At 33.4% G+C, this 13306-nt stretch overlaps 1 protein-coding gene across 1 annotated transcript; it reads right to left on the bottom strand.

The window, feature by feature from the left end:
• Positions 1-588: 588 nt before the first annotated feature.
• On the bottom strand, positions 589-1379 carry LOC107464836 (F-box/LRR-repeat protein 16-like). The gene is made up of 2 exons (XM_016083795.1): positions 1074-1379; positions 589-990 (listed from the first exon to the last, which is right to left on the bottom strand). Exons 1-2 carry the CDS (start codon positions 1377-1379, stop codon positions 589-591), a joined length of 708 nt encoding a protein of 235 aa, XP_015939281.1.
• Positions 1380-13306: the final 11927 nt, after the last annotated feature.

Raw genomic sequence — 13306 nt, 5'->3', positions numbered from 1 at the left:
GTAAATTCTGTGACAATTATGTCCTTCTGTGAAATTGGTGCTCGAAATGGTAACGAAGATTGCTGAGGTGGAGGGGGTGAAGAGTGATTGTCTGTTACGGTTGTTGAAGTGGATGGGAAACAAATTGTTGAAGGACAAATTGGTCCTTAATGGCCAAAACGACGCCGTATGCATACTCCACTTTCATGCCTATCATCCCAGATCTCTTCTTCTTCTTCTTCTTCTTCTTCTTCTTCTTCTTCTTCTTCTTCTTCCATGGCAGTTTCATCGCGCCCTTTCTTCCTCTCTCGTCTCACAGACCTCTCACTCCACAACCCTCTCCACCTTCCAAATGAAACAAAAGGATAGACTAATTGTAATATAAGGCTAGTATCACCATAAACACAAATAATAAGAACAGCCGAACAGAACCAATAGAGGTTATTAGCAAATGCAGCTAGCTAACAGCAGCAGCAACAAAGCTACTAGCTACTCAGGAAACTTAATCAAATTGGGCAACCAGAAGCAAGAGCTTCAATCCCCACATTGGATATAGGGCACTCCCTTAATGCAAAGCTTCTTGAGCGCTACACACTTGTTGGCAACACACTAAATCTCAGCATCACCAACGGTATTAAGCCCACAAAGTGCCAACCTCTCCAAATCCTTGCATTTGGAAGTAATTGCCTCAAGGCTCGAAGATGTTGGATAGATACCAATCAAAGCAAGTTCCTGCAAGTTAATGCAATGTTTGGCAAAAAAAATCAAACCATTATCACCAATCCTATTGGTTCTCCACCCATCAACGTGAAGCTTCCTCAACATCCTGCGGTTCTCAGCAACTAGATTGAGACCCACATTTGAACACTCAGCGATTTTCACAATGTGCAAAGTGTCCAAACTCAAACACTTACACAAACCCACAAGACCCACATCGCTAACTTGAATCTTCTCAAGGTGAACATCAACTAATGCAGCATGGAGGTTCCCAATCTTCTCAAGGGTGTCATCCTAATCCCCCAAACACCCAATTACCTTCAAAGATTAAAGCCTTTCGACCCAATCATAAGGGGCGCGAAGCTCTACCCATTCACGATCTCCTTTAAGTAAACAGAAGTCACCAACGTCGTTCCGAAACCAACCACCTCCTCGCCATCGTGGGCCCCATGCAGCCGCTTAACGGAGAGCTCTTCCAAACCCTGGCAACGGCTAACGACAGCGTTGATTCCCTTAATGCCGAACACGCACGAAGCGCAAGATAGCTTCTTCAACGCCTTGTAGTTTTCGCCAACAGCGGCCATTCCTACCTCCATTATCTCACAGCATCCATGGAGCTTGAGCCACATTAGGTTAACGCACCAAAGCGAAATCAGGATCAAACCTTCGTCGTTCACGCTCATTTTGGAGGGTGGAGAGGGTTGTGGAGTGAGAGGTCTATGAGACAAGAGAGGAAGAAAGGGCGCGATAAAACTGCCATGGAAGAAGAAGAAGAAGAAGAAAAAGAAGAGGTATGGGATGATGGGCATGAAAGTGGGGGATGCATACGGCGTCCTTTTGGCCATTAAGGACCAATTTGTCATTCAACAATTTGTTTCCCATCCACTTCAGCAACCGTAACGGATACATCACTCTTCACCCATCCACCTCAGCAATCTCCGTTACCGTTTCGAGCACCAATTCCACGAAAGGACATAATTATCACGGAATTTACATGGTGAGGGATCGAAATGTATTTTCCAATCTTGAGAGACAAAAATGTTCGCATTTTAAAAGGTCAGGAAATATATCTATATGCATTTAAGCTATAATCAAACTCAAGAATCGAAAATAAAGTTCATTTTCATGTTATAGTCAAACACGTTCCAAAATTATATTACATAATCTAATTATAATCAAACTCGCTCAAAGTAGTAATCAAATTCCAAATCAAAGTTCAACCTCGTGATATAATCATATATATTATAATAAAAACACTCAAATTATATTACAAAATCCAGTTATAATCTCATTATAGCATCAAACTAAAAAGGAAAATTTAGATCATTAAATTTTGTAAAACGTTTATATTGTAATAGCACTTGATTACAATGAGAGTATAACTATATATTAAATTTGATTCTTATAGTAGTGATGACTTTGTTGTTGAACTTTTTACATATTGAAATTATTAATCTTAAAAATTATCATGTTATACTGCATTTGATTATTATGTTAAATGAATTTGATTATACTCTGGTTTTAAAATATGATTTTGCAGAATGTTTAATTATAATCTGATTATACCATAAATGAAGAATTTGCTATTTTCATGAATAAACCAATAATAATCCAGAATTTTACATAATAGAAATAAGGGTAAAATATATTTTTTGTTATTGAAGTTTGTTAAAATTTTTAAAAATATCCCTAAATTTTATTTTATTTTAATTTTGTTCTAAAAATTTTTTATTTGCATCAAATATATTTTCGGTGACTAATTTTTCAAAAAATTTAGAATTAATTTAGCAACAATTTCATAAAAGTAACCTTCAACACATGCAATTCAGACATAATTATCATGTATTATTGCTGGATTAATCCTAAATTTTTTAAAAATTTAGTTGTTAGAATATATTTAATGTAAATAAAAAATTTTGAGGACAAAATTAAAATAAAATAAAATATAGAAATATTTTAAAATTTTTGATAAACTCCAGAGACTAAAAATATATTTTACCATAAAAACAATAATTTTATATGAAAAAAATATTGAGTATAAAAGCACTAACCACATATAAAATCAAAATTTTAAAAAATAAAATACAAGAGCCGTATTGCAACATATAACAAATTTAGGGTTAATACTCAAATTCGTCCCTGAAAGATCACGCGATCTTCATTTTTGTATCTGAATGATTTTTTTAATCAAGTTAGTCCCTGAAAGATAAAATGTAAATCAAATTAATCCTTCTGTCAGTTGGATGATGAAGTGACACGTGACATGATGACATGACACGACACGTGATAGGTCAGTGACACGTGGCACGCCACGTCGCAGGTCAGTGACACGTGACTGCCACGTGTCACTTGATATGTAAAAAAGTTTTTTATAGTCAAAATAATCCTTGAAAGTCCAGACGTAAGTCGTTTTCATCCCTCAAATTTCACAAATTAGCCAAACTCCTTATATAATATTTTTTTAATTTTTTCTTCATAATATTAAATTTGAAATATTTTTTGATACTACTAATTTTAATAGAAATTTAATTGACAAACAAAACATTAGTAATTGTATCTTTTCTTCTTAAAATTTTTTTCAATAATATTATCTCTCTCCTTTAATTCTTTTCAAAATCTCTCTTATTCTTTTCTATTCTAAAACCTTTTTCTTACGTTATTACATTTTGATGGAATATATATATATATACTCAAAATTAAAATGTATGCATTTATTAACCTAAACAAAGTTATATGCTCAAAATCAAAATTTATGTACGTTAACCTAAACAAAGTTATACCACTATTTTTTTTCTACTACATCTTTTTTTTTTCATTACGGTATTATTTACATATAGAATGTAATGGTAGTGATACTTAGAGTCAAAATTCAAGAAGATCCACAAATTTTACTTCAATTCTAAATTTTACAAAATATTAAAAATTTGTTGCTTAATTATTATTATTATTATTATCATTATTATTATTATTATAAATGAATTGCTTCTTAAGCATAATACGTGCAAAGATCATAATAAATTTTTGTGTGTTTCATATGTTTGAGATAGATTATATAATTTTTCTTTTAATTTCACAAATCAATGAGATAAAATGAAATAGGAAACATTATACCTATACATAACACAGGCTACTCCGCACTAGTACATTATATAAATAGATATGTTTTGTATTAAAATAAAATTTCTTTTGTTTTAAATAAAATATTTAAAAATTTATATTAGAATATTAAGATTCAAAAAGTGATTCCATAAATAAGTTTTTCAATTATTGAGTTTTACTATATAAATTAAATAATACTTTAAAAAATAATATTAAAATTAGATACAACATAATGGGTGGTGTAATTTTCAGCATAATTTGAAACAAAATTTGTTTTCTTTTCTTTGTCGTCCTTTTTCAAAAATGCTTCAAAAAGATCGACTAGATGCCTTGAGGTACGACAGGTACGTAACCAATGGCCCTTTCCACCACAACGGAAATATTTATCCTCTATTGATTTATTTTATCCATTGTTTCTTTCTTTATCCAACTTCTGATGAGATCCTTTTTTATGAACATAATTTTTCTTTTTTCTATAATTTTTTTGTTACCAAAACCTTGCCAGTTACCTCTTCTGGGGTAATGATTTACCGTATTTACTTCAGGAAATGGGATAGCGTCAGCTGGGCGTGCTTCATGATTTTTTAAGAACAAATCATTGTTGCATTTAGCAACAAGAAGACAAGAAATTAACTCAAAATATTTTTTAAATCCTTTTTTTATATTGCTGCTGCAGGAGTTGGTGCGGAATTTACAACCACAAACTAACCGACAAGTGCACCGGGTCGTACCAAGTAATACCTCAGGTGAGTGAGGGTCGATCACACGAGGATTGATGGACTAAGCAAAAATGGTTAAGTGATTTACTTAGTTAGACAAACAGAAAATGGTGTTTGAGAGTTCAAAAAGCATTAAACAAAAAACTCAGAATATCAAAAGACAGGCAATAAAAAAGTTGGGAATACAATATAGAGAAAGCAGTTAATGCTTCAGAGTTATCTATTTTTCGGATTGACTTTTCTTATTAATTTATTTTAATCATGCAACATTTAATTCCTGGCAAACTATATATGACTAAACACTAATTGTTTAGACCTTTTTAGTCTCCTCTAAAATTCATCAACCGCCAATTTCTTAGTCAATTAATTCCAATTAGAGGGTGAAGTTCAATTCTAGTTATATGCCACAGAAATCCTAATTACCCAAATATAAGAAGATTATATGTCACGTATCCCGTTAAATCTAGATAATTAGAAATTTAGGAGAATATTTTTTCAAGCTGTTGTTCAAGTAAAGAGCTTTTTCAAGTTATACAAGAACTCAATTAGAAAGAGGGTCATACTTCTGTTCCACCTAATTTCATAAAATAAAGAACGAAAATAATTCTTGAAATATAAATCAGTACATAAATTAAAATAGAAAAAATAAAGAACAGAATCAATCCATACAATAGACAGAGCTTCTAACCTTAACAGTGGAGGTTTAGTTACTCATGGAAAAGAGTGAAAATTAGGATTCTCGTAAACTGTGAATTTTTGGGATGAGATGGATTAATCCCAGAAGAGAAGTTTCTTTTCTCTTTTATATCTAATCCTAATTAATTTAAATTATAATTTTTAAAATTAAATAATATCTTTTCCTATTTTAAAATAAAATTAAAGTTTAATCAGAATTTAATTAAACAATCGTGCAATCCTTGATTTGGTGCTGGGACCACTTGCTAAATTGACGAACTGGCGCCTAACTTGAAGTGGAGCATGCCTAACTTGGGCTTGGCAGCATGAATTGGAGTTTATTTGAGTGATGCTGTGCCTAACTTGGGCTTTAGTGTGCCTAACTTGAAGTGGACAGAACCAATCTTGCGTGTTGTTGTTGTGCATTGCGCCTAACTTGGTATTTCTCAAGTTAGGCGCAGCCTTGGCTGAGTTGATGGAAGAGAAGTATGGACTATTAAACATCGTTGGAAATCTGTGAAAGTTAGCTTTCCAATGCTACTGAAAGCTTGTCAATTGAATTTCTGTAGCTTGAGTTATTCAGGTTTGAGTGCAAAGAGGTCAGGGTTGACAGCATCATTCGCCTTCTTCTCTTTTTCTGCGGAAACTCCATCAAATCTAGCCAAATGGTACCTAAAATAAACAGAATTGCACACGAGTCAAATTAACATCCATAGTCGCTAAAAGATAATTAATTCTTGATTAAACTCAACAAATAAATACAAATTCACTAGGAAAAGATAGGAAAGATGCTCACGCATCACAACATTAAACTTGAATTGTTGCTTGTCCTCAAGCAACCAAACTAATATAGGCTTAGGATGTGAATTTGCATGAGAATGAAAGTTCGATTAAGCTCATATCTCTTCTTATAGTGGGGTTTACAACTGCAATCCTGAATAGTTCTGGCATCCCATTCTCCTTTGAATTAGAAGGATGTCATTGTCATTCCGAATTACAATCCGAATAATATTATGAATTCTCCAATCTTTTTTACTTTAATTTAATCCTTGAACACAACAAATTTCTTTTGATTCTTTTTTTTCTTTGGTGCTTTGCACCTTGAGCCTAGCCGTGACTTTAAATGTTTTGTCTCAAACTTCAATTGACACAAAAATACCACAAGCACTTAACTAGGTAACTCTCTTTAAGTTCTGAATTTCCTTTCAGTTACTCCCAGACAGTGGTGCTCAAAGCCTTTGGCATACTCTGTTAAACGCATTTGATCTCGACTCTTAGTGTTCTGTCTTAAGGATTACTTGACATAATCACACCATAAGCATATAACTAGGGAAACAACTCTTTGAGCTTTTAATCATGTCTGACCTCCCTAGTCATTGATGCTCAGAGCCTTGGACCTTGCTTTTATTTTTCTTTTGCTGTTTCTTCTGCTTCAAGGATTAAACTTTCACTTATTGCAGAGAATTCATAATAGTTCTCTAACTTCCTGTTCCTTACACATCAACATCCCTTGATTCAAATTCAAATATGCACTATTTGTGTCATGCATTCAGAGTCGCAAAAAATACCACCACATTTGGATAAATGAGACTACTCTTAAAATTAAACTTAATTTCTCATGCACAATATTTTTTTCTTTTTGATTTCAAGCTTAGTGGGTAATACATGAGACACCTTTCAACATTAAAGTAAATCAAATAACAAAATAGACAGTAAATTAAATTAGAACCTAGGAATTGAAAATATAACTGATCATGTAATAACAAAATAAACAGAAACAGGAATATAACATAATAAGAACGGGAGGAAATATAGAATGAAAAAAACTCGACCACCTCAGTTATCCTAGTGGCCATCTCATTATTCTGGTTGTGCTCCTCCGTGGAGATGATTTGCCTCCCTTTGGTGCTATTAAAATAAACAGAAAAGCCAAAAAGCGAAGCGACAACACCAAACTTAAAAATTTACTTGTCCTCAAGCAAAGAAGAACTGAAAATAGAGAGGGACATAAAAAGACATACGGAGGAGTAAAAACAAATATTATGATAAAGAAGAATAAAATGATAAAAGAACAAGAGAGGTTAAAATAATTAAAATATATTATCTTTTTTTTTCAATTTTCCCACGCTGAACTTGGAGATAGGCAAAAATTTTTCAAAGTGTTCGGTTCCTGTACTAAAATAGCTGCATGATCAAAACACACGTAAAATGAAAGAAAAACAGTAAAAACTCAATAAAAATCAAATAAATAAGAAAACCACTACTACGAAAAATAACTAAGGATACAAAATTATCGGGTTGCCTCCCGACAAGCGCTTCTTTACCGTCACTAGCTTGACGGTCAGCTCCTCTAAGGAGGAGGATCATAGGGGCTCAGCTCTTCACCCCTTACTTTGAACTTCTTTCCTGTGTCTCCATAAAGTAGCTCAATATGCTCCAGAGAGAGGATTCTGTTTACTGTATAAATCCACATTGGATTGCTAGTCAACACCACTTTCATTCCTGGGGAGAAACCTTCAATGGGGATCTTTTTGTTTCTCCATCCTCTGGGTACTTTCTTCTTTTTGGGAACCTCCTCCTTGGTAGATGATGCATTTCCGACACCAAACTTAGGTTTGATGTCAAGAGAAATTTTATTGATTATCACCAAAGGAGGTTTGAGCTGCAGATTCTGCTGTGCATCATCCGGGGGTTCTTGAAGGTTTGGATTAATAAGCTCAGTCTACATGCACCTCTCTTCTTCACCTACTGAATGTATATCTTTGAAGACATGAAAGACTAGTTGCTCGTCATGCACTCTAAGTACTAATTCAGCTACTTCTACATCAATCAGAGCTCTTGCAATGGCTAGGAATGGTCTTCCTAGAATTATAAAGGCATTCTCATCCTCCCCTGTGTCAAGAATCACAAAATCTGCTGGGAGGAAGAACTTACCTACTTTGACCAAGATATTCTCTACTAATCCGTATGCAGGCTTCATAGATTTATCTGCCATCTGTAATGCTATCCTTGTAGGTTGTGCCTCTTGGATTTGCAGCTTCTTCATCACAGACAAGGACATTAAATTGATGCTTGCTCCTAGATCACATAATGCTTTCTCAAAGGATGTGCTCCCAATGGTGCGTGGAATTTGAAAGCTCCCTGGATCCGACATCTTCCTTGGCAAGTTATTCTGAATGATGGCACTACATTCCTTAGTCAGGACCACTGTCTCATCTCCCTTTAAAGGCTTCTTCTTTGACAACAACTCCTTCATGAACTTGACATAGAGAGGCATTTGCTCCAAAACCTCAACAAAATGAATATTTATTTGCAACTTTCTGAAGACTTCCAAGAACTTTGAAAACTGCTTGTCCTTGGTCTTCTTTTGAAGTCTCTGAGGATATGACATTTTAGGCTTGTACTCAGGAGCCTTTGGTAATGTAGGATAAGTGTCAAGAGAGTCTGGAAATGGGTTGTCCGCACGCTTTGAAGGGATGTGCTCTACTTCTTCCTTCTTCTCCTCTGGAGCCTCTTTTTCAACTGGCTCCTCATCAACTTGTGCTTCCATACTTGCCACTTGTCCACTTATCAAGGTGATAGCCTTGCATTCCTATTTTGGATTCACCACTGTATCACCAGGAAACGAACTTGGAGGCCTCTCAGGTATTTGCTTGCTCAGTTGGCCCATTTGCACCTCCAAATTTCTAATGGAAGCTCTGGTTTCCTGCATAAAACTCTTCATCATCTCCGAATTAGAATCTTCTTGGGATTTAGAATTTGCCTGCTGAGGTGGTTGTTGTTGATGAGACTGAAATTGGCAATTATTATGATTGTTCTGTTGGAAGCCGTCCTGAGAATTATTGTTGAAATTCTAAGGTCTCTGAGGTTGGTCCCTTCACCCAAAATTTGGATAATTTCTCCACCCCAGATTGTAGGTCTTAGAGTATGGATCATTATTGGGATTTTTAGAAACATTCCCCATATAGTTGACCTGTTCAAAAGAAGATTGAGCATAATCATAATTCTCATTTTGCATAAAATTACCTATCATGTCATAAGGAGCCTCTTGAGGTGCATTCTGAGTATTAACAGCTGAAACCTGCATCCCACTCAATTGTTGAGAAATCAAATTTATCTGCTGAAACAAAATTTTGTTCTGAGCAAGAATAGTATTCAAAGCCTCTACTTCCAAAACACATTTCCTCTGAGGAGTCTCAGAGTTCACAGGATTCCTATTAGATGAGTACAGATATTGGTTGCTAGCAACCAACTCAATAAGTTCAGTAGTCTCCTCTGGTGTCTTCTTCATGTGCAATGAACCACCTGCAGAATTATCTAGGCACATCTTGGATATCTTACCCAAGCCTTCATAAAAGATATCTAGTTGGGTCCATTTGGAGAACATGTCCAGAGGGCATTGTCTAGTCAGTAGCTTGTATTTCTCCCAAGCTTCATAAAGAGTTTTACCATCCTTTTGTTTGAATGTCTGAACTTCCACCCTAAGCTTAGTCAGCCTCTTTGGTGGGAAAAATTTAGTAGGAAATCCAGTGACAACCTTATTCCAAGTATCCAAACTCTCCTTGGGTTGGGAATCTAGCCATAGCTTTGCTTTATCCCTCAGAGCAAACGAGAAGAGCATCAGTTTGTACACTTCAAGGTTCACTCCATTTGTCTTTACAGTATCACAAATCTGTAAAAAATTAGAAATAATTTGATTTGGGTCTTCTTGGGGCAGACCATGATACTGGCAATTTTGTTGCACCAAGGTGACCAATTGTGGCTTCAACTCAAGTTGTTTGCAGCTATGGGAGGTACCACAATGCTTTTTCCATAAAGATTTGCATTGGGAGCCGTGTATAGGCCAAGCACTCTCTTAGGTTGTTCATTCTCATTCGAATTTGCCATATTGGCATTAACGGCATTATTATGATCCATGTTGGACTCTGAAGCTTTGTAAAGTCTTGTTTGTTGCAAACGCCGCCTGAAAGTCCTTTCAGGTTCAGGATCAAAGTCTAAGAGAGGTTCTTTGTCTCTGTTCCTATGCATAAATAAACAAAAAACAAGAAAAGATGGGAATCTCTACGTCAGAGTGTAGAAAATTTTCAATGAGGTAACCTATGAAAAAAAAAATAAAACAACTAAATAATTAAAGCAGTAGAATTTTAAAAATTATAAACAAAAATGGAAATGAAAATTTCAAAATTTATATAAAAAATAAACAGAAAGAGAAAAATAATTAGGTGACACCAGACTTAATTTTAGAAATTAAAAAAATATATATGATGCAAATTTTTTTAACTAGAGACAAAAATAAAATACCCTAATAAAATATAGAAATGAAAAAAATAATAGAAAGAAAGAAAACAAAAGAAAAAAAAACGAAAATAAAAGAACTAATGAAAGTTTGAAAAAAATTAAGAATTAAAGTTAAAGAAAAAAAAATGAACGATGACAGGGGAGGGGGAAATGACTAACGCCAAAAAAAAAAGGAAAAAGAATTAAAGGAACATAAAAGAAACAGAAAATAAAAAATTAATAACGCTAACAGAAACTAATTAAAGGTTAAAGTAAAAAAAAATTATAAAAATAAATCAAGCAAAATTAAAGCAAAAACATCTAATCTAAGCAATCAAACAATTAGTTGTTGTCAATCACAGTCAATTCCCGACAACGATGTCAAAAATTTAGTGCGAAATTTACAACCACAAACTAACTGGCAAGTGCACTGGGTCGTACCAAGTAATACCTCAGGTAAGTGAGGGTCGATCACACGAAGATTGATGGACTAAGCAACAATGGTTAAGTGATTACTTAGTTAGACAAACAGAAAATGGTGTTTGAGAGTTCAAAAAGTATTAAACAGAAAACTCAGAATATCAAAAGACAGACAATAAATAAGTTGGGAATACAATATGGAGAAACCAGTTAAGGTTTCAGAGTTATCTATTTTTCGGATTGACTTTTCTTATTAATTTATTTTAATCATGCAACATTTAATTCCTGGCAAACTATATATGACTAAACACTAATTGTTTAGACCTTTTTAGTCTCCTCTAAAATTCATCAACCGCTAATTCCTTGGTCAATTAATTCCAATTAGAGGGTGAAGTTCAATTCTAGTTATATGCCACAGAAATCCTAATTACCCAAATATAAGAAGATTATATGTCACGTATCTCGTTAAATCCAGATAATTAGAAATTTAGGAGAATATGTTTTCAAGCTGTTGTTCAAGTAAAGAGCTTTTCCAAGTTATATAAGAACTCAATTAGAAAGAGGGTCATACTTCTGTTCCACCTAATTTCATAAAATAAAGAACGAAAATAATTCTTGAAATATAAATCAGTATATAAATTAAAATAGAAAAAATAAGGAACAGAATCAATTCATACAATAGACAGAGCTCCTAACTTTAACAGTGAAGGTTTAGTTGCTCATGAAAAAGAGTAAAAACTAGGATTCTCGTAAACTGTGAATTTTTGGGATGAGATGGATTAATCCCAGAAGAGAAGTTTCTTTTTTCTTTTATATCTAATCCTAATTAATTTAGATTATAATTTTTAAAACTAAATAATATATTTTCCTATTTTAAAATAAAAATTAAAGTTTAATCAGAATTTAATTAAACAATCGTGCAATCCTTGATTTGGTGCTGGGACCACTTGCTAAATTGACGAACTGGCGCCTAACTTGAAGTGGAGCATGCCTAACTTGGGCTTTGCAGCATGAATTGGAATTTAGTTGAGTGATGCTTTGCTTAACTTGGGTTTTAGTGCGCCTAACTTGAAGTGGGCAGAACCAATCTTACGTGTTGTTGTTGTGCATTGCACCTAACTTGGTATTTCTCAAGTTAGGCACAACTTTGGCTGAGTTGATGGAAGAGAAGTATGGACTATTAAACATCGTTGAAAAGCTATAAAAGTTAGCTTTCCAACGCCACTGGGAGCACGTCAATTGAATTTATGTAACTTGAGTTATTCAGGTTTGATTGCAGAGAGGTCAGGGTTGACAACATCATTCGCCTTCTTCTCTTTTTCTGCGGAAACTCCATCAAATCTAGCCAAATGCTATCTAAAATAAACAGAATTACACATGAATCAAAGTAACATCCATAGTGACTAAAAGATAATTAATTCTTGATTAAACTTGTAAGACCCAAAACCTTTGAAAAGTCTTTTTATGAGTAAGTCTCAAATCATATAGTTATTTATAGCCTTAAAAAGAGAGATTATTTGTTGCATATATAAAAAAGAGAGAGATTAGTATAGACAATATAAAGAGAGAGAATTATTATTATTATTGATTGTGTGTATTCTGTTCCAACTATGCTATCCTATTTATATACATATAAGTGGTTACATTTTCAAATTTAATTAATTGTAATCTCTTTTGATATCCTGAGTAACATAAAAAAATGGACATCCACCTCATATCCACCTCACACTTATTACAATAATAAGTAGAATTCGCCCAACAAATAAAAAATTTATTTGCAACCTTTGCATTATCCTACTTAATCATTTATAAACTTATATAATTATCGATATAATCGTATGTCTCCCAAAAGAAAGATCCAAAGGCAACAGCTCCTAAAACCAGTTCTTCGAGGGTTGAGAATGAAGTCAAAGTAACATCATCAGTCTCAATTTACTGTTAAAAATAAGTTGAAAGGTGTTTAATTACTGAGAACAGGATAAAAAATAAAAAATCTCATAATTAACAAATAAAAAAATAACAAATAAAAAATACTTAAAATCAAATCAGGAATCAAATTTCATTATTCAAACTTGTAAATTCTATTGAATTTTGAATTTGAATTCTGATTTTATTTCAACAAGTAACAACTTTTTTAATTTAACCAATAAAAATATAATCTAATCTCTAAGATAAGAAAAACTAAAATAAATTAAAGTAATGTATTTAAAATAATTCACTGAAAAGAGAGAAGTCAATGACGTCGAGAAAAGGAGAGTGAAGTGTTATCTGGTGAAGAGAAGAAAGTGAAAAGTGAGGAGCAGTGATACGATTGAACAAGAGGATAGTGAAGCATTGCGCCAAAAAAAGAAGAAATAGTGTGATTAAAGAAAAAGAGAGCAATGATGTGATGAAAAAACTAGGTTGGTTCTATTTTAGCG

This window comes from Arachis duranensis, chromosome 9 (genome assembly GCF_000817695.3).
Source record: "Arachis duranensis cultivar V14167 chromosome 9, aradu.V14167.gnm2.J7QH, whole genome shotgun sequence".
NCBI classification, from domain to species: Eukaryota; Viridiplantae; Streptophyta; class Magnoliopsida; order Fabales; family Fabaceae; genus Arachis; species Arachis duranensis.
Note: the sequence above shows the minus strand (reverse complement) of the source record. Positions and strands in the feature narration are given on the sequence as shown.